General features: G+C 45.6%; 1 protein-coding gene across 1 annotated transcript; it reads left to right on the plus strand.

The window, feature by feature from the left end:
* The first annotated feature begins 503 nt into the window (after positions 1–503).
* Positions 504–19991, plus strand: pi4kb (phosphatidylinositol 4-kinase, catalytic, beta). Its single transcript, XM_049024420.1, has 11 exons — positions 504–707; positions 4584–5572; positions 12887–13114; positions 13348–13575; positions 15237–15346; positions 15537–15641; positions 15764–15887; positions 16147–16412; positions 16712–16844; positions 17182–17302; positions 17570–19991. The coding sequence occupies exons 2-11, from the start codon at positions 4604–4606 to the stop codon at positions 17749–17751; spliced, it is 2466 nt and encodes an 821-aa protein (XP_048880377.1). The 5' UTR covers positions 504–707; positions 4584–4603; the 3' UTR covers positions 17752–19991.
* The last annotated feature ends 467 nt before the right edge of the window (positions 19992–20458 follow it).

Here is a 20458-nt window from a genome sequence, read left to right on the forward strand (position 1 = left end):
TAAATTAAGATTTTTTTTTTAAAATAACAAATTCATGTTTTATATTCAACAGAGCATGGTTGACACAATTAGATAATGATTTTTTTTTTAGCAAACAGGTACATCATAAAAAGTAAAGGCAATATTGAATTCTTTTCAAGTACAAATGAGCAGGGCTTGAAAAATATTCACTAAACATTTTTTTAAATTCATGTTTTTTTTTCAGGCACATTAAGGGCAGCTATGTAAAGTTCCACTGCGCTACAACACTAATAAACAACAAAAAGAATTAACCAAACAACATGGAATTTTGTTACTCTGTGTGCGTACTTTCTGAGTAAACTACGTTCATTAATATGGACATTTCTGCTTAGCGGGCTGCAAACGCGACATTTGTGCTGGAAGCACAACCCCATTTCGGATCGAAGAGGACCCCGACGCCGGACGCACTTACGTGCAGACGTTACTAATCAAATGGAAATAGAGCCAAGATGGCCGCCGAAGGAGGGTAGTTTCCTTACCCGTTTTCAGTACGAGCAGGCGCCGTGTTCGGGCAGACACAGACGCAGGCACCGACACGGGCAGGCCTGGCAGTTCCCCCAACTCGCGGAGTAAACGGTGCAACTCAAGAGCCGAGTAGCGGGGAAAGTCGGATCGCCATCCTAATGGAGCTGCGAAACTGCAGATAGACAAGCAAAAAAACCATAATCCTACCATCTACCGAGCAGGTAAACGGCACGCGGCTCATTTTAATAAATAAGCTGTAAATCATCTCCAGTTTAATAATTAAACCGCTATTAATGAGGACCAGGCAAAGGCACAACACTCGGAGTAACAAAGCGTGAACGATTAAAATATACCGTTCATACGATTTAGTCCAGCTATCACATGGAGTGGTATTTTTTACTGATTGATTCGACTAGCAAGCTAACGGTACTCCATTATTCTGCTAGCTAGTTTGCTGCCACTGCAGACAACTGGGCTGGAGTTTAAAATCCCCAGCACGGCACTATAGGCGTAGCATCAGCTTATTGTCTTTTTAAACGTTTCGTTGTTCACCATTTCGATTTAGTGGACAAATGTCTTCGCTGTAAACATCAGCCTCCCAAAGCAAGTTATTGTGTAAGCAACCCGTGTCAGTGTTTCCCGTAAGCTTATAGCTAGCTCGTTAGATTTGTTGCTGTAAAAATAACTAGCCAGCTGATAAAGATAGTGTGCTAGAAATCTGCTCTGATAATCAAGAGCCTTCTGTTTCAGTAATTAGATACCTAGTTGATGGTACCCAGAATGAATAGTTTCAATTGATCATACGTAATGCAGCGATAAGAAGTTAGGTTGTTACTTTGAGTTACTGTGTTGTTAAATGTGAGAAATGGGATGAGGACCCAAGACGCCCTTGAAACAAGTTGTGCCATCAATCCAACAATAATTTACTCAGTGCTGCCGTCTCTTCTGTAAACGATCGCCGAGGTAGATATTGACTTTTCTTCCTTTTTTGTATCAGCACTGAACTGCCCTATGGAGTTTGATATAGATGTTAGTGACGTTTGAGATGGGGAGGCCGTCGTTGCCCCATCTGAGATTCCCACCCATCTTTGCTCCTTTCAGCTGGTCTTCTCTATTGCTCTGATCCCTCACTGATGTTGACTGACTGCTCTCCTGGCTGTCTGCTTTCAAACGCTCACTTTCCATCAAGGCACACGCGTTATGAAACTGAGCAAGTTTCTGTTTGACAAGTGTATGCTGTGTCAAAGCTTTGTTTTGAAATAAGATATTGACAAACGCTTCCAGGCTCTTCTGCTCAATCTTTGACATAACTTGGATTTTAATTCATGTGCCCCATCTGCGCCTTCAGATTCAGTATAATGAAGAGCGGCGATGAAATGTTCTGATGCTCTGAAATGATTTTTGACTCTTTGGATAATCTATAGTTTATTCTGTGATTGACCTGGAAATAAAAGGAATTAAGCATGACCGCTTAGATTTTAAGCCTAATTTAATCTTTTATTACAGTGGGTTTAATCCCATCTCTGACGCCAGGCAGGCTTCTTGCAAACCCTTCGCCCTCCTGTGTAACAGTGCCCCAGATGATTGTTTGGCCCTGCTGAAGGGGCCATTGTGTGGCACTGCAGGCAGCCTGCGGGGTCCGTCTTCGCTGAAAGCCAGTTCCGTCGTTCAGATCCGTGGTGATCTCTGCCACTGAGCTGTCACGGAACAAGACTGCATGTTACGGGCGTAGGAGAAAACTGATTTCTCTCCCATTGCCTCTTTACATAGCAATTCATGGTGAAATGCTATTAAATCAGGGACTTTGTGATTTTTATTTTATTTTTTTTTTGTGATTGTTCACAGGTTTCTGTCAAGGTTGTTTGTAAATTGACAGTCAGTTGTGCATAAGATGAAGGCTGCCACTTTGCAGCATGATGGCACGTGAATCTATATGCAGCTAATTTATATATTGGTCTCTGTCTAGTGAATAGTGCAAAAGTTCAGCACCAGAATCTGGAAATGAGGGTGAGAGAGATCACCAGTGACAAATGTGCACTTTTTTTTCTGTGTCTCTGTGACATTCGTACACATCAGCTTTGTTCTGCTCCCCGGCTGTAATATAGTCACCGCGCTCTGTGAGTTTCGAGGAAGCCGGCGGCAGCCGGTCCCTGTGCTGGCCGATTTTGTTGCCGATTTTGTTGTGCAAACCAGTCAGCTGAATCTGGCTTATGTGCAGGCGGGAGTTTGTTCTGTTATTCTGATGCGACTGGACTTAATGTCTGGTTAGAGTGCTCAGATGTTAGGGCTACAGCGTCCGATTACTGACTGACGCACAAGTCATCAGCAGCAAAATCGGTTGAGCCAAGAAATCCACATGACTAGCTTTCCTTGTTAAATGTTGAAATAATTTTTTGGTATATATGACAGTGTAATTTTGTATGTTTTTTTGGTGTCTGTTTCCATATCTGTAAAGGTTCACTTCCAAAGTAAATAAGAAATTGGCACTTTCAAAACTCTTCTTATCGTCTTATAAGGCCACAATTAAATGAGTAAATGAGTGAGGCCTTCATCTGCACAGATGCTTGAAGGCAATTGAAAGGGCTGTTCCCCTTTAAGTAAGCAGGGCTGTTCTGCTTCTAGAAGTGGCACATAGTGTTTCCTGTTTAATAGTCAAGCAAGCCCTTCTTGTGATTACAAGTTGTAACCCATTCCGATTTCAAGAATCTTTGTTCAGCTGCTGAGGTCAGAGCTGATTTAAAATATCTACAGTTTAGGGCTGCCACTAACGGCTATTTTTCTATGGATTGATCTATCGATTATTTTACCGATTGGTCGATTAATCTAAATGATTGTTTTTCCTCCAGGAAATCAAGTAGTAGTAGTTGTGGAAGTGATAAGCACTGAAGTCAAGAAAGTTCAGCAGCCGCAACATCTTTTAAAAGAGGAGATGTAGTTTTCTTTTATTCTGTGTCCTTTTTCGTTTTAGTTTACGACGATAACATTTGGTCCCAACAAGCCCAATGTACAGTAAAACACACTGGCACCGTCAGTCCATGCAGAATAAGTCCGGACTTTAGCCTAAGTGTTTTCTCAAACATTTATTCAATGGGGATTCTAAGGCAGCAGGCAGACAACTTTACGGCTTTAATAATGAGCGTATTTAGCAGCTACAAGGACAAAAAATATTACAAAGCTCTTGGAGGAGGTTGGCACCGCTGGTCAACGGGATGAGGGCAAGAGCAGGCCTTTCCACTTGTCACTAAGGCCTGGCTGCTTAACCGCCACTTGCATTTAATTCCAAAAAGGGCGGTTTGGTCATTCAACCCAAAGGCCACATTATTATTAAAGTAGCATAATCCTCACCTTGCCAGTGGCCTTGGTGTAACATTTAACAGAGTTCAGCAAGTTCACCTCCTCCAACACCACCAGGTAGTGTTCATGTCTGGTGTTTTGGTGTCTTCTTCTGGAGAAGACTGATCTCTCGAAGTCCTTGGCTGCAAACTTAAGGAACCGCTGCTGCTTCAGATGGAAGGTGCAAGTCGTAGTGTGTTTACGCTGGAATAGTTGGAGCGCTGCTGAAATGGGGATCATTCACCCTGTCTTGTGAAGCAGAACGGCGCCCTACTGTTGGTGGTACATCCGAGTTGAGGTGTCACATAAACTCCGTCCTATTTATGAGAGCAGTCCAGGCTGAAAGACAATCTTCTGATACAGGAGAAGGACAGCTTAAATTTGAGAACTTAATTGTCGTGGTACGTAACAACAGTATAGCGTTTCAAAGCGTTTTTCATTTTTAGGTTATGGAAGTCTTTCTCTTGATTATTGAGATGAATTGTCTGGACTGTTTCGGTGTATGGTAAGGAGTGACTCAGTTGTGTGCAGTGATATCTGTGACTTGTTTTAAGATTGCACATGCTTCGTGTTGAATGCCACATGAAATAGATCACCATTTGTGTCTTGTAGTGTCCCATGGACAAGGTCTATTGCTTTTCTGATCTTGATCACATGATGCGGGGGGAGGTTTGGAGAGCTACCGTAATCAGAGCTTTGGCCACTTGATAGGGGTAGTTCACTTTTCCCGAATAACCATCCTACTTGGATTCTTTCCCATGCAGTGGCCCATGTAGGATCGGCCATGGGTGATGCAGAAGTGGAGCCCTCCCCTGCCCAGGTGGAGGAACTGCAGCGGAGCCCTTCTGTTTCCTCCACGTCCAGCACCTCGTCTCCATCCTCTCCCTCCGCCGGCCATCACCAACAGTCCCTCAGCCCCGGCAGCAGTGACAGCACTCGGGGTGTTAGCCCGCCTCTGGATGTCATCTCAGAGGGTGTGGGGGAGCTCACCTTGGTCATCGACCCAGAGGTGGCTAAGAAAGCTTGCCAGGAGGTCCTGCAGAAGGTGAAATTGCTCAAGGGCAACACAGATGGCCTGGTCAATGGGGGCACCCATGTGGACCCTCCCAAGATTAGAGAGGAAGAGGAGGACCCCCTCCCCGGCACAGTGAAGAGCGCCCGGCGGCGGCAGAAGTACAACTCTTCAAAGCAGTCATGGCTCCTGCGGCTCTTCGAGTCCAAGCTCTTTGATGTCTCCATGGCCATCTCCTACTTGTACAACTCCAAAGAGCCTGGTGTACAGGCCTACATAGGCAACCGTCTCTTCAGCTTCCCTAATGAAGATGTGGACTTCTACCTGCCCCAGCTACTCAACATGTACATCCACATGGACGAGGACGTCGGAGATGCCATCAAACCTTACGTGGTGCACCGCTGTCGACAGAGCATCAACTTCTCGCTGCAGTGCGCCTGGCTTTTGGGTGCCTACTCTTCTGACATGCACATTTCAACGCAACGTCACTCTCGGGGCACCAAACTCCGCAAAGTTATCCTCTCTGATGAGCTCAAGCCCTCTGGCCAACGTGGCAGGAGAGAGCTGGCACCGCCCTCATGCCCGCCCCCCATTCTCAGCCATGCCCACCCTGAGCATGGGCTCTCACCTTCCAAGCGCACACACCAGCGCTCCAAATCTGATGCTACCGTCAGCATCAGCCTCAGCAGCAACCTGAAGAGGACAGCCAGCAACCCCAAGGTGGAGAGTAGCCAGGATGAGGTGAGTGTAGCTTCTGCTTGTTCTCCTTCGGTGGTCTGGTTTGACTGTTCGGTGAAAGTGAAGAGCCCGGTAATGACATGCCTTGCATTTTACGATCTTGTGCAGGATGCGTCATGCCGTACCTCACCTCCTTATGCAATCCCTTTTGTAAGACATCTACAGATTCTCTATGAAACTTAAAATCTTGAATTTTGTTTACCCAAATACATTTTCGTTTCATTTAAGTGCTTTGACCTGTCAAACTTTTTTTGTTTTGTTTGTTTCCTGGTCTTCCTTCAATTTAAGATAAATTGTAAAGTCGGCCCTCAAGTTCACTTACGAGATGTTTATTCACTGTGGTGTTTCTCAGTGATGGCCTACATGTGCAGCCGAAATGACCCCGAGTGTCGAGCACGTCTCGCGTTATCGGGCTCCTTCTAGAAGCTCCCCCTCTCCCCCCGCAGCCCCTGCAGCCTCCCAGCTAAGTGGGTCACAGGCATGTGGCAGAACTTGCGCTCCGACAAAGAAGACATGGGATGCTGGTGACAGATGCCAGCCGTGTCTGTGCACAGTCCAGTGTGAGGGGCAGAAATGGATCTGTCTCTTTAAGTAATGGTTTCACAATGAGCCCTGTAAAGGATTATGGGTAGAGTCCTGGGTAGACGCCTAAATTTTAGGGTTCATGAAAGCCCTGCTGTTTTCGCTTTGAGCCATGGTGCCTGGGACTCATTTCCATATGGTATTGTAAATTTTGCCATGCAAATGTATATAATATCATAATGTAGAACCTAGTTGGTTTAAGGGCATTTTGGCACAGGGCTTTATTGACTTTTGTTGGTTGATTGACTTCTTCCTGCCCTCACTGCCTTTTTGGTCCTATTCATGTTAAAGTTCAGTCCTCTGTGTTTGAAGTGGCCTGGTGACCTTATCAGTAAACAATGAGTAGAGCTGACATCGTGACACGACTGTGTCACTCGGCTCTTTGGTCAGTGAAGCATGCTGGCACCAGTTGAAGGCGTCACAAGAATGTAGGAGTGGTTCTGGTGACTGTACTGGTCATAAATCCAGCAGGGAGACAGTTTGCGTGGGCTGTCGTCTGTGATACTGTCCTCTGCAGAGCAGCTGTCCCTCGTTTCATTCCTCGGCGACAACAGGCTACAGCTAGCATGTTTTCAGGGTGTGTCTGTAGTGGGGGCCCATTGGGGAGTGTGGGGGGATGGGCCTGTCAGTGTACGGATCACTTGACTGTCACACGTTCCTGTCCAGCTGCCTGGTTTTAGGGGGGTTTCCTCCCCTTGTTGAAATCAACTCTTCTGACAGTAGCTACAATGGGTCACAAATACGGGGATGCAGTTACTCTACCTTTGGAATCGTGGTCAACTCGCACATACCAATTTCAAGAAGCCCCTCCCCACTGTCTCCTGCAGGTCTGGTTTCCTGTTGCTGTTTCTCTTTTCCCCCATTGCTTTGGCTTTCCTGTCGTGAATTCATGACCTTGGTTACCCCCCCCTCCCCCTTCCTGCCCTATACTCTTCCATCATGTTACTGTCCTGCTGGGCCACATCTGCTCCATTTGCCTGTAATCTCCTTTGGTATCTTATCTGTTTGATTCCTTCCTCCTGTTCTGCTGACCTCCTCCCCCCAAAGACCAGTGATATAGAACCATGTGGTCTAGGTTTAGGCTTTGAGGGGATAACAGTGATTGCTGTCACCACGTGGAGTCCATATGCAGTAACCTTGGCGACCTTAGCATGGTTTTCTCCCACACTATTGCTGCAAGCCAGTGCTGTAAGGAACTGTGTTCTATATCTAGTGAAGTTGCTTTGCTGTCATTTCATACAAATAAAGCAAAATTGCATTTCTTCAGAGCATAAGACAACGAAAACAGTGCAGTTGAATACTTGTAAATACTGGATATAAAAAATATACACAACAGTACATAACTCAATTCAGGTAAACGGTACAAGTAAACGGTACAAGTAAACGGTACAAGTAAACAATATGTGCAAAACATAGTATATAGATGGTAATGTATGTTGACAATAGAATATCGTCTTGGCACAAAATGTAAATGGAGACTTTTTCTGTCAACGTTTATGAGTTAGGTGTGAGTGGAGAACTCTGATAGCCTGGGGGTAGAGCTGCTGCAGAGCGTGGTGGGGGTGTAGCGAACCTTCTGTTGATTGACGGGGGTGAGGTGTATCTACTCCTGCCCCACTTCATTAACTAAGAGAAAGAGGACATGGAAAGAAGAGTAAACACCCAAGCAGCCAAGTTTAGGAACACAAATAAATATGTCTGGTGAATCAGAAGGTGTTCTGAAGAGTCATGCTAACTGTCTTTGGGGTGTATTTGGGCGGGGTAGTGAAAATCCGTACAAACTGCCAGTATGTGCGTGCTGCAGATTGTAGTATATCCGTATAATGCAAAAAATCTGAAGTCTTGACCTGACAACCATAAATCCAAAATGGTTTTGTAAATCCCCACTAGTCTGCAACAAGGTCTGTCCCCATTTGTTTATGGAAAAATCCTAAAGTCTTGACCTTGCAGCAATCAATTTGTGTGCGTGTGTGTGTGTGTGTGTGTTTTTAATTCCCTACACTCTGCATCATGCACCATGGCCTGCGCCCATCTGTTTATGTGCACTGTCTCCAATATCCCTGTTGCTCTAAGGGTAACTTTAATCACTCTCCTTCTCTGAAGCATGACATCACCGTTCCTGTCCCTGTTGTCATAGTAACAGTTACCCCTGCATTCTCTTGGGTTCTACCCAAAAGGCCGGTGTTTGATGATGAATGTGTTAGAGTTTACATTCAGCCGTAATTATCATTCATCACATTATCATGTCTCACATTAAAGAGCTGCATCTTTTATCTCACTGCAGTCCAGACAACTTTTCTATATATTGTGGCATTTTAAAATATATTAATTTATTTTTTTTGCTTCAATTTATGATGTAAATGTAATTGTTCACATGTCACAGTCATCGTTATTGTTCAGTACTGATTGCTTTTCTAGATCCTCTTCAACGTTATATTAATTCTCTGTTTTCAAATCGCACAGCCTGCTGTAATCCATGTTACTGACTTTTCCCAAAGTTACATGAATTTATTTTGTTTTATTGACATCCTGTGGGATGTCTGGTTGGCGACACTCCCTTGAGAGGAATACTAAGGCGCTAATAACACCTGCATTAGCTGCGTTCTATGTCCTCTAAACGCGCTACTTATGTTCATATGCAGAAAAGTCTGATCGCTGTCATGGGAAAAAGCCTCTGCACTCCTAGGTTTAATTGCGCACTTTACTTGTTTATGTCTGTGCTTTTATTTGCCCTTTGTTGATCTTTTGTATGTCTGTCTCTCAGGGGTTTGGCTGCTTCATGTGTAGGTGTAGATCAGAATTCACTTCAGTCCCCCTGCTTGTTGTTCCCTGTGCTCCCTTGTCCCTGGAGACCACGGCGAGCCCCACGCAAGGCTGGGGGCTTTTCTGCATGGCTGTTTCTGCTTCACCTGGTGTCCAACCCACTAAAACGCTAGCAGTGCAGCTTGGGGCAGGTTTAAGATACGATGAGGCCTTCGTTGTTTGACCCGGCTGTAGGGTAATACTGTCGGAATTCAGCCTGTGCCATAGAAGTTGCTTAATGTCTTGTAGGGACATTGTTTCCTTTGCATTTCACCATAATGCGTTTGCTGAATTTGCAGAATATATGAAGTTTATCCTAAAGTAAACCCTAGGCTGTGTGTGATTTTTTTTTTTTTCTTCTTCTTCTTAAGGTATAAAGCAAAATATGCTGAATAAATAGTAAATCTCCTCCCGCAGTCCAAAGACAAGCTGGTAGTCTAAGTGGTGTCTAAATCGGTCATGGTGTGTGTGTGTGTGTGTGTGTGTTCCCTGCGACTTGCTGGAATCCCCAGGGTGAACACCAGCCTTGTGCCCGGCGCTGTCTGGGAAATGGAAACGTCCACCTCCAAATACGCTAAGAGCTGTTTCCCATATTCTGTTGTGACTGGGCTCTTGCCTGCTTGTTAAGGGGCCGGCTGGTATTTTCCACTCGTTTTCCACGGCGCCCATTTCCATAGCACGCAGCCGCCGGCTGCGATGAGAGCGGCTGTTGAAGCGCACTGGGCGTGGCTGAATGGCACTCGCGCTTCCTGAAGGGATCGGCTTCCCTGGGACAGGCCCTGCCCATCTCCCTGGCTCCACGCCTAATCTCATTCTGCCTGCTGTCACGGAAAGACTGGATAGGAAATCCTAGTTGGGCATTTCCTTCGCTGTGGCGATTAAGCAGAAAATCTAGCATGAGGAAGTGAGCCGGCAGCATGGCTGTCTGTCTGTTGGGGTCCTTACTTTAGACCCTGCAGAATCTGCCCCTCCCAACAACCGAAGCTTGTTCTAGAGGATACCCTGTGGTTCGTTCCCATTGTATGTAGAAGCAGGCCTCCTCCCAGGCCCTGTGAATTGCCCTACTTAGTAGGCACTCTGTTACTTAGAATAGCGTGATACGGTTTTCCCTTGGGGCGGGGTGGGGAGAGGGGTGATGCGGGTAACACTTTAGTTTTAAGGTCTGCCCTTTCACTATGAATAAATTGTCACTAACTATTTGGTAATATATTTGTAAACAAAAAGATTTCCTTGCAGTCAAACCCACTGCACTCGTGTCTTGCTCCTCGTAACTGTAAAACTGCCAGTAAATCACTTTCAAATATAAAACAATGGGTTAGTAAGCATACTCAGAATTGAGTTAGAATTTGAGCATTTGCAAGTTTGTTAGTACTCCCGTCTCACTAAATATTTACTATCTTTGTAGTACAGTTCTAAATTTGATTGTATCTTAATTTTATTTTTTAATTTGTTAACAAATGAGTAACTGTTTATTAATCTTTAAGGACCAGACCTTAAACTGAAATATTATTGATATGCTTGGTGTGATTTGTACTCCTGTCATATTCCTACCTTCCAGACTCGCCACAGCACCCAGCACGTTACACTGTTTACAGGACTAGTCTGGACATACCTGCTTTTATTGTCTCTATTTTGTTATGCACCTTGCAGTAAAAGGCCTTGAGGCAATGAAGTAATATATATGAAACATTGCAATAACTAGGAGAAATGTTCAACAGCTCAAAATTTTCTCAAATTTTAGACTTTTCAAAATAGGAGTTTTTTTGCTTTCTTTTAATCACCTTCCAGATGTAACCACCTGGAATGCTTCTCCAACAGGCCTGAAGGAGTTTCCACAAGTTCTGGGCACAAGTTGCCACCTTATTCTTACTCGTTGATCCAACTCATCCCAAACCAGCTCTTTAGGGTTTAAGTTGGGGGGATTGTGGGGGGGAGGGGGGGCAGGTCGTCTGTCACAGAACTCCATCCCTTTACCTGTTCATAAAATAATACAGTACTTGCATAACCTCGAGGTGCACTTAGTATTGTTATCCTGTTGGGATTAAAGTGATCTTCAGTAGGTGTGTCCAGACTTTTCACTGGTACTGCATGAGTTACGGCAAAATGAGGCTTTTCCCATTCCACATGAAGACGTTAACATTAAACAGGCCGTATAAAGGACGAGCCCTCATAGAACTTTGAACGCTCAGTACCAGGTCTGTCGCCATCTGACGTCGGACTTTCCACTTCATCTGGGCTCTGGAAGGAACTCTCTGGAAGGGGCCTGAAATACATTTCACAGTTTGAACAATGTCAAGCTCAATTTCATTCTGAAACACATAAACTGCTCCTACAATCAAGTGAAAAGCACCCCTGTACATTCATCGTTTTATCATCCGCACAGTTATGAAAGTAGCTCGATAGGGTTTAGGTTGGGGGGGATTGTGGGGGGGGCAGGTCATCTGTCCTTTTTCCTCACAAGATAATACTTGCAACGTAATCTCAAGGTGTGTTTAGGGTCATTATATTTTGAGGGATAAGTGATTTTCAGTAGGTGTGTCCAGACTTTTGACTGGCACTGCATGTCTGGTGTGGCAGTGAGTGCAGTGAACCACGCGCCATCGAGACTGACCCTTTGTCTTTTTTGTCTCGCCTTCCTGTCCCCCCTGTTCTTGTGCTATAACGGCCTCCTTTCTCAGGATCTGACCTCCAGCACTGGAAGCCTTGACTTAGAGACCGGTACAGTAAGTTGCTGCTTCCTCATTGTCGAGGTGCTTCTCGAGGCCCCAGGAGACAGGGCTAAGCGCTGTCTTCAGTGACCTCCCTCCGAATCCGTTTGGAGTGGCTGTGGTCCTGATGGTGTGTTGCGTCCCCGCAGAATGTGTGGTGGTGTTTCCATTCATGAATTCACTGAGTTTAAGCTGCAGTGACAGTCCTGCAGGTGTAAATCCTTATAGGAGAAAACTGACTTGCATTTTTATTTCCTGTGTGTTGGCAGGTTTGAGAAGTCTCTCCAATCTGTGTGCATCTTTTTGCCACAAATTTCACTCCATAGACCAGTCATAAAATGTCATAAAAAATGCTGCAACCTTTCATTGTGAATGCGGCTGAACAGAACTTTGGCTTGTGTCAATATCCTGATTCTGGTGACCAAAGTTTTGGTTCAGTATAGGATGATGGGGGGGGGGGGGCAGGTCTGGTTCTCAAACTCCAGTGTGACAGTGGGGAAAATTTCATGCCTGTCCCACGTCTGTGATCCACGTGAGCCATTGTTTGTGCCCCCTGTAGCGTGATGTTCTGGAATTATGTTACTTGTTCCTTGCATGCTTCTCACTTCCTTAACTGCAGTTTTCCTATTCTGGATGCCTTTTCTTGGCGTTCCTTCAAGTCTAGGATTGTATTTCATAGTTCAGAAACAGGGTGCTGGTGCTTTCCTCGGCCCGGTGCCCCCCCCCTCCCTTTTGAGTACTAAATGCGTCACTTACAGTATTTCTCCTTGAGGTTTATTAGCTGTAACCGAACCTGATGCTTGACCACATTGTTGCTATGGAGTCCTCTACCAAGGCTGTAACTGCTGTTTAAATGTCTTTAGTGATTTCATGTCGGTGGGTGGTTTTGCTCAGCAAAATTAAACAAAAGAGGAATTGTGTGCTTCTTAAGTCTGACATTTCTGAAATGTTTGCTGCAAGAACCAACCAGTTTTTTTTAAACAGTACCGCCACCTGCTGTATATTGGTGGTACTGCATGTTTGCTTCTTTTGTTGGTTTAAAAAATTTTTTAACGTTGTTTTCTGACACTATAAATGCTTTGGATCTGTTTGAGACGGGTTAATTCTGGCAGAATGTGCACCGGTTTCACCTCTGCATCTTCTTTCAGGATCCGTGTTAATGTTTGTCGGTTGAATTTGGTCCATGCTGATCAGAGAGGCTCACAAAAGGTTTCTGTGTCTGCAGCCAGCACGCCTGACTCCCCAGCGAGAGTTCATCAAGTCACTGATGGGCATCGGCAAGCGGCTGGCCACACTTCCCACCAAGGAGCAGAAGACCCAGCGTCTCATCTCAGAGCTGTCACTGCTCAACCACAAACTGCCGGCACGCGTCTGGCTGCCCACGGCGGCGTTCGACCACCACGTGGTCCGTGTGCCTCACACCCAGGCCGTGGTGCTCAACTCCAAAGACAAAGTAGGCGAGCCAGTCTCATCTGGGCTGGGGAGGGGTATCATGAAATCTCTTACAGGACAGAGGTGGACCTATTTTCTAATGATGTTCAAGTATATTTTTGTTCTTTCAGTTCCTCACTTCCTAGAATGTTCCCTGTGTTTATTCATGAGTATTTTGGCGATAATTGAAATGTAATGCAATTATGCCCACGCACCATGCGACTGACCTGGCCGACCTTTCCGTCCCTTTGCCAGGCACCGTACCTCATTTACGTGGAGGTGCTGGAGTGCGAGAACTTCGAGACGTCCAGTGTTCCGGTGCGGATACCAGAGACGCGCATCCGCAGCACGCGCTCGGTGGAGAACCTGCCCGACTGCGGTATCACGGCCGAGCAGCGGGCCGCCAGTTTCTCCACCGTGCCCAACTACGACAACGACGAGGAGGCCTGGTCCGTGGACGACATCGGCGAGCTGCAGGTGGAGGTAGCCAAGTCCTCGTCTCTAAGAGAACCAGTCATCTGCCTCTTATGTTTTCTATTTTTCAGGTCGATATTTATTTAAAAAAAAAAAATAACTACTTTCAATATTTACATTTATTTTTATTTTGCAGATGCTTTTGTCCAAAGTGAAAACAAATGAAACAATTACAAACATACGTGCCGTTAACGAGTCAGCTCGGCACACTCGGAAATAAGAGTACAAGTTTGTACCTTTGCTTGGTACTGGGGCTGTACCATCAAGGATCTACCTTTTAAGGTACAGAAATAATCTCTGAGGAACATCCCCTGTAGCTGAGGAACTCTGAGGAACATACAAACAACATTTATATACCCCCAATGGTACAAAAATGTTCCTTGGAGTCCATTTCTGTACCTTAAAAGTTACAATTACCTACAGCTAAGGGTACAATTGGCAGATCCTTCAGGGTGCAGCCCCAGTGACAAGCAAAGGTACAAATTGGTGGCCGTTTATTTTGAGAGTGCCTAAGTGTTTGTCATCACAAAACGCACCAGGTAACCACCCCCTAGGGCAGGGGTGGGCAATCTCATCCACAAAGGGCTGGTGTGTATGCAGATTCTTGGGATAACCTTTAGGTCAGCTGTTCAAACCCAGGTGTGAGGACTCTTCAGCCAGTCAGTCCTCTAATCAGTAATCTAATTAGGGAGTTTCAGATAAAACCCGCATACCCAGCGGCCCTTTCTGGATAAGATTGCCCATCCTTGCCCTAAGGTTTATGGGAAACAAAGCTAACCAGTCCTCTAACAGTAGTTTGACAAGCTGTGAATTTCATTAAATATTAGTTCTGCGTGCAAATGGTCACCACAAGCAGATCATTTCTTTTCTACTGCCAAATAATCCTTCTGTTGGTCAAGTTCTACGTTATAATGAATTCAGTTCGTCTTAGATTTGTATATTCCATCAGTTAAAAAAAGTGCTATTATCCTGTGTTATTGCTGCCACTCCTAGTCACTTCACGTCTGGTTTCACATGCCGTGCACTACAGTCTCCTCCGAACATCATCTCCATAGCCATTAAAATAGAATGAGGAGCGTCTGTATTTTTGGCACTATTAAAAATAATACCTTTGGGATTTCTAAATACCGGGGTATACTGTAATACTGTCGTGCCGCCCAAGTCTACCTGTGTCCCTCAGTAATCCTCATTTCCCCAGATTATTAGTTTATCGATAATCGTGTAGTTACAGTAGTAATATGCTTATTATCATTTCACTTCCTGCTTCTTAAGATAGATGCTTCTTAACTGAGTCAGCGGAGGGTAAAATGCTTCCTGGTGTTGCCTAACAGCCCGACCCACAGCGCTACTTTCGATTTCCTGTCCGTTTTACTTCCCTAAATCCTATGGCCACACTTTCAGCTCTGCCTTCCCAGACTCTTAAATGGTGCGATTTTGGTTCAGTATTCAACTGTGCCTCCAGCGTCGTCTCCCCGGTCCCCCTCAGTGTTCCTCTCCCAGCCCATCTCCTCACATCTGCATCCTGTTGTTCGTTATGCTTTTTCCGGTTTTTACATAAGATATCTAATTAGTTGCTTTCTGAAAGTTCGACGGGAATTTCCAGCACCAGACCAGCTCCCTTGGTTTGGTTTTTGGCTCTCATCCCCTGTGGGCTCTTCTTGCACTTCCAGCTCCCAGAGATCCACACCAACAGCTCAGACAACATCTCGCAGTTCTCGGTGGACAGTATCACCAGCCAGGAGAGCAAGGAGCCTGTCTTCATCGCAGCCGGGGACATCCGGTAGGGTTGTGCCGCTGGAGCAGATGTGTAATGTCACTCCTGTTCTGTTTGTTTTTAGCTTCACTATTAGACGGATTAATTTCTCTTTGGCATTAATGGTGGATATTAAAAACACCTGGCTTCATAAGTCAGGAGTGATCTGAAAGGGTCAGCTGTCTTCATGGGGTTGCCTTTCGGTCTGATCATCCAGCCGAAGGCTTTCCGAGCAGCTGGCCCACACGCCCACGACGTTCAGAAGAGATCCAGAGGACCCCTCTGCTGTGGCCCTCAAAGAGCCTTGGCAGGAGAAAGTTCGGTGAGGCCCGCCAAAAAATGTAGATGTACTTTATTGATCCCAGTGGTTAAATTGGTTTCCTATTAACCAGAGTCGCTAAAATCTGAGCCTGAAATGAGGATCTGGTCATGTGTCTGATGCAGGCGAATCAGAGAAGGATCCCCGTACGGCCACCTCCCCAACTGGCGACTGCTCTCTGTCATCGTCAAGTGTGGGGACGACCTCCGACAAGAGCTGCTCGCTTTCCAGGTGCTGAGTCAGCTGAAGGTATGTCGCAGAACCAACCTCCACTCTTCCTCTTCAACTGAAGAAGCATTCGTCGCTCCAGACGTCCTGTAAGGTCACACACTCAGTTGTGCTAATTGTATTGCGCTATAATAAACTCGGCTTGACACAAGATCAGCAGTCAGACTTGCTGAGGCGTGTAGGTCGAAGTCTACCACAGCTGCAGCTTTTCTTCCGCACTGTTGTGTATTTAAACTCTCTCTCTGTCTCTCTCTATCTCTCTCTGTCTCTCCCTCTCCAGTCAATCTGGGAGCAGGAGCGGGTGCCCCTGTGGATAAAGCCATACAAGATCCTGGTCATCTCCTCGGACAGCGGCATGATCGAGCCGGTGGTGAATGCCGTGTCCATCCACCAGGTGAAGAAGCAGAGCCAGCTGTCGCTGCTGGACTACTTCCTGCAGGAGCATGGAAACTACACAACCGAGGCCTTCCTCAGCGCACAGCGCAACTTCGTGCAGAGCTGCGCCGGCTACTGCCTCATCTGCTACCTGCTGCAGGTCAAGGACAGGTGAGGCCCGGGGTCCCGACCTGCCAGCCTTCCCACGACGCGTCACTGTGGTCAGGCCAAATCTGGTTTTTCTGCCAGCCTTCAGTTTCATGCAGTTTCATCAATTTACCTTCATTTCATCTCACTCATGTTTTCTCCTCCTCTTGTCCTTGTTGATGGCTCATTCCCGCTCTCATCCTCGTAACCCGTGTCCTTCCATCTCTCCCATCTTCCCGTCTCACCTCCACTCATCCGCCAACGAGCAAAACTGGTTCGAGTATCTCTCCACTTTTGTTGCAACTACGTCTCCTTGTTCCCAGGCACAACGGCAACATCCTGCTGGACGCCGAGGGCCACATCATCCACATAGACTTTGGCTTCATTCTCTCCAGCTCACCCCGTAACTTGGGTTTCGAAACCTCCGCCTTCAAACTCACCAGCGAGTTTGTGGATGTGAGTCACGAGTCGGAACATTGCTGCAATAATGCAGAGATTGCTAGAGGGGTCGATTTCATAACATAACTTAACATTGACATGCGTATACAGCAGTTTTTTTCTCTGAACTGATAAGTAATTTATAGTACACAGTTTCTGCTTTGAAATTTCACATCCATTTTTTGTATTATTCTGATATAATCCCTTAAATCTCTTCCACTAATCCTGTAGTCTGTAGGTCAGAAGGCTTCTACCTACATAACCGAGCGACGTTCTAGTCTCATCCATGGTATAACCTGATGTTTTCCTCCACTATGGATTAATGTTGGGCTGCATCTATGTGCATCTGTTTCAGGTGATGGGGGGGCAGGATGGTGACATGTTCAACTACTACAAGATGCTGATGCTGCAGGGCCTGATTGCTGCACGGAAGCACATGGATAAAGTGGTCCAGATTGTGGAGATCATGCAGCAAGGTAATCACTTAGTGCTCTCTGCTGTTTGTTTCCAGAGACTGTGCATTTGTAAATTTGTGTTCTATTTAGAGCTTTTTGAATATATGGAAAGCTGCGATATAGTATTTCGTACCTCATTCCGTTTCGATTGATATCAAATCGTTATCTTGTGAATCGAATCGCATTGGGACATTGGCGCATACTCCTAAATGCCGTTGACCCGTAAGCTTTCGTTAGCTCCACCTACCACAGCATCTGAGCAGAGTCCTCCCCATCGTCCCTCCCCAGGCTCGCAGCTGCCCTGCTTTCATGGCTCGAGCACCATCCGGAACCTAAAGGAGCGTTTCCACATGAACCTGACTGAGGAGCAGCTGCAGGTGCTGGTGGAGCAGATGGTCGATGGGTCCATGCGCTCGCTCACCACCAAGCTCTATGACGGCTTCCAGTACCTCACCAACGGCATCATGTGAACATGCTTCCGGAGTCGTGTGGAAAGACACTGGCAGACTTGGGGTCCGTCTCCCCTTTCACATCCTTTCCCGGAAGTATCCCACGTATGAATTCTCTCCTAGTGGATGGACACTCTTGGGCTAGTTCTTCAATTTTTTTATACAGTGACGACTGAGAGTTCGGATGTCATTTCCGGTTCCTTCTCTTCCCTTCACCTTTTCTGCATCTCTATTTAATTTAGTGCATCAGTTCTCTATAACCCTCCCACCACTTTCTCTCATGTTGTGATGTTCCTGAATCCCCACAAGCTGCACAACCTGCCGCTTTGGATCACTATTCCTTCCCCCCCCCCCCCCCCCCCCCCCCTCACATTGGTGCACGTTCATGATGGTACTCCTTAAGTTTATCAAATTTATGGTAAGCATGTGCTTACCATGTGTTGTAAGATACATCAATCTTAGGCATAGATCAGTTCCTCTGCAGTAGCCGGGAAGCGGAGGCATGATAAGCTGAGCCATGGTGACGGGAGCCTCGCCTGGATGGTCACCAGCCTCACCTGGATGGTCACCAGCCTCACCTGGATGGTCACCAGCCTCACCTGGATGGTCACCAGCCTCACCTGGGTCTTCAGAGGATCTCTGCATCTGTGATTGCTGCATCCCGACGACCTGCTCTTTAACCACCTGTTAGGGATGGATATTTGGTACCTTGCTTAATTCGAGGAAAGCTGTTACTTCTCCTTGATGTGTGTTGAGGTTCAGTTTTGAGTGTGATCCTATATCTCAGGGGATGGAATGCAGAAACAAATGCCGTCTTTGATTAATGTGATGCTTAAAACCTCAGTTTTGTTACATAATATGGCATTCAGCAGTAAACTGATTTAATGAGACTTTTTATTGTTCTTGGTAAAAAGTCTAGTTTTACTGTGGATTGTTTTAAAAATGCGTTTTAGATAATAGAGCATCAAACTATTATCCCTATGGAATTCTGAAGTGTAGATATGTTAGTGGAAATTGTACAGTACTACGGATGTCTGATTTCAGCTAAGACCTTGATTTGTATGTGTACAGCAGTTCCCTCCTAGGAGGTGATGCTTTTTTCCTGTAAAGTTACAAACCTGCAGTCTACCAGACTCCACCAAAGCAAATGGGTCTTTCCCTGTTTCACAACGTCGGCCATGTAGCCAGAGAACACTTACTAGCAGGCCTAGTATCCCCACCTGCCGTGGATCTGATTACAACTTGTTGTGCATGTCTGTGATGCAATATCAAAGCTTACCCACTGTGATAGACACAGTGGGGGTCCCTCCCGACCCCAAGGTCCCTGGAGTGCATAAGCGCACTCTAACATCTGAATTCCTGTAGAAGAGGAGGAACCCGACCAGGTAAGACATGCGACACGCCACACAAACGCAGGCAGCGTGTTCTTCACGAAATGTCAGGAGGATCCCAAAAAACGTCGTTTGTGCAGATGACTGCGAGAATTTTTTTTTTTTTTTTTTTTTTTTTTTTTTTTAGGGAAGTGTCAGTTGTCATGACACCAAGCAGAATGCAGGATTTTTGAAGGCGAATCTTTGGACTGAATGAAAAATTAATTGACCTTTTTTTGCCATTTTATCGCCTGGATGTCCCATTGCCCCCTATGGAGGAAATGATATGAGATGTGAAAATGACTGTTTTGATGCCTAAGCCACTAAAGAAAGACTTTGTGGGTTCAGGGAATTTAAACAAGAAAAATGCTCTGTGGTTTTAACCCTTTTCTCTGCACATGTTCTGAGGTCCACGTACTTGAAACAAAATGATCTGGAATTGAGGTTTACAAAAAGGTTTGACTGAGGTGCTTTTTTTTTCCCTTATTTTTTATTTTCTCCCCACAGTTTTAGGAAAATTCCATATAGGAAAACTGATTTAGTTTACGTTTAAGGGTGGAAAATAGTCTGCTGTGAAAGCGCCAGACTGCTTTCAGCCTGCTTCTCTCCAAAAACACCGCTGTTCATCGTTCTGCTCGCTTTCGCCCTCTGCAGTTCAGTTCTTATATTGCATCTGCGGCTGATATCTCACGGTCACCGTTTTTGTTAGGGTTGTGGAAACAGGAGACACACGTACTAGTCTCAAGGAATTATCTCAAGTTTAATTTTGTGGACTGTTCTATCTCCTTTAATTGTTGTAATGGACCATCTCACATGATCACGTGAATGACCCGTAACTTGTGAATGTTTCTTTGTACAATAAAAGACATTTTCTCGTCTGTCTATGTACAACTTATAGAGCCGTGCACAAATGCTCGAAACGTAGTAGATTCTTTGAAGCTCAGTTTACATACCGCCTTTCTAGTGAATAGGACTTTTGTTGTCTTGAGGGGCTTGTTTCTGTATTACCCAGTTCTACATATCATGCAGTTGTCTGAAATAACCAAGCCCTTCTTAACTAACAAGGTTAAACAGCTGTAAAGGGATACAGAAAATCAATCCACACACAACTGTGAATGCCGCCAGTGTTTCAGATTAGTTAACACTCATTGCTCTTCTATATGTTTGTCCGACGCCACCATCCGACAATGTGGCTAAACTAGCCCCCTCCCAGTGCATAATTTTAACGCGGTAAATGCCTTTATGAAGTAGTTAAAAATAAGAGATTTAGATAATGATGAGACAGTCTCAAGCAAGGTCACTGTACGCTTTTTCCAGTGTGATATGGCTTAATTGCTACGAGAGTGGATTATGATTGT

The sequence above is a fragment of the Brienomyrus brachyistius genome, chromosome 9 (genome assembly GCF_023856365.1).
Source record: "Brienomyrus brachyistius isolate T26 chromosome 9, BBRACH_0.4, whole genome shotgun sequence".
NCBI classification, from domain to species: Eukaryota; Metazoa; Chordata; class Actinopteri; order Osteoglossiformes; family Mormyridae; genus Brienomyrus; species Brienomyrus brachyistius.

Coding starts and splice junctions, on each gene's coding strand:
- pi4kb (XM_049024420.1), top strand. CDS start 4,604: ATGGGTGATGCAGAAGTGGAGCCCTCCCCTGCCCAGGTGGAGGAACTG. Junction 13,576..15,236: donor TCGGCGAGCTGCAGGTGGAG/GTAGCCAAGTCC, acceptor TTGCACTTCCAG/CTCCCAGAGATCCACACCAA. Junction 15,347..15,536: donor ATCGCAGCCGGGGACATCCG/GTAGGGTTGTGC, acceptor CTGATCATCCAG/CCGAAGGCTTTCCGAGCAGC.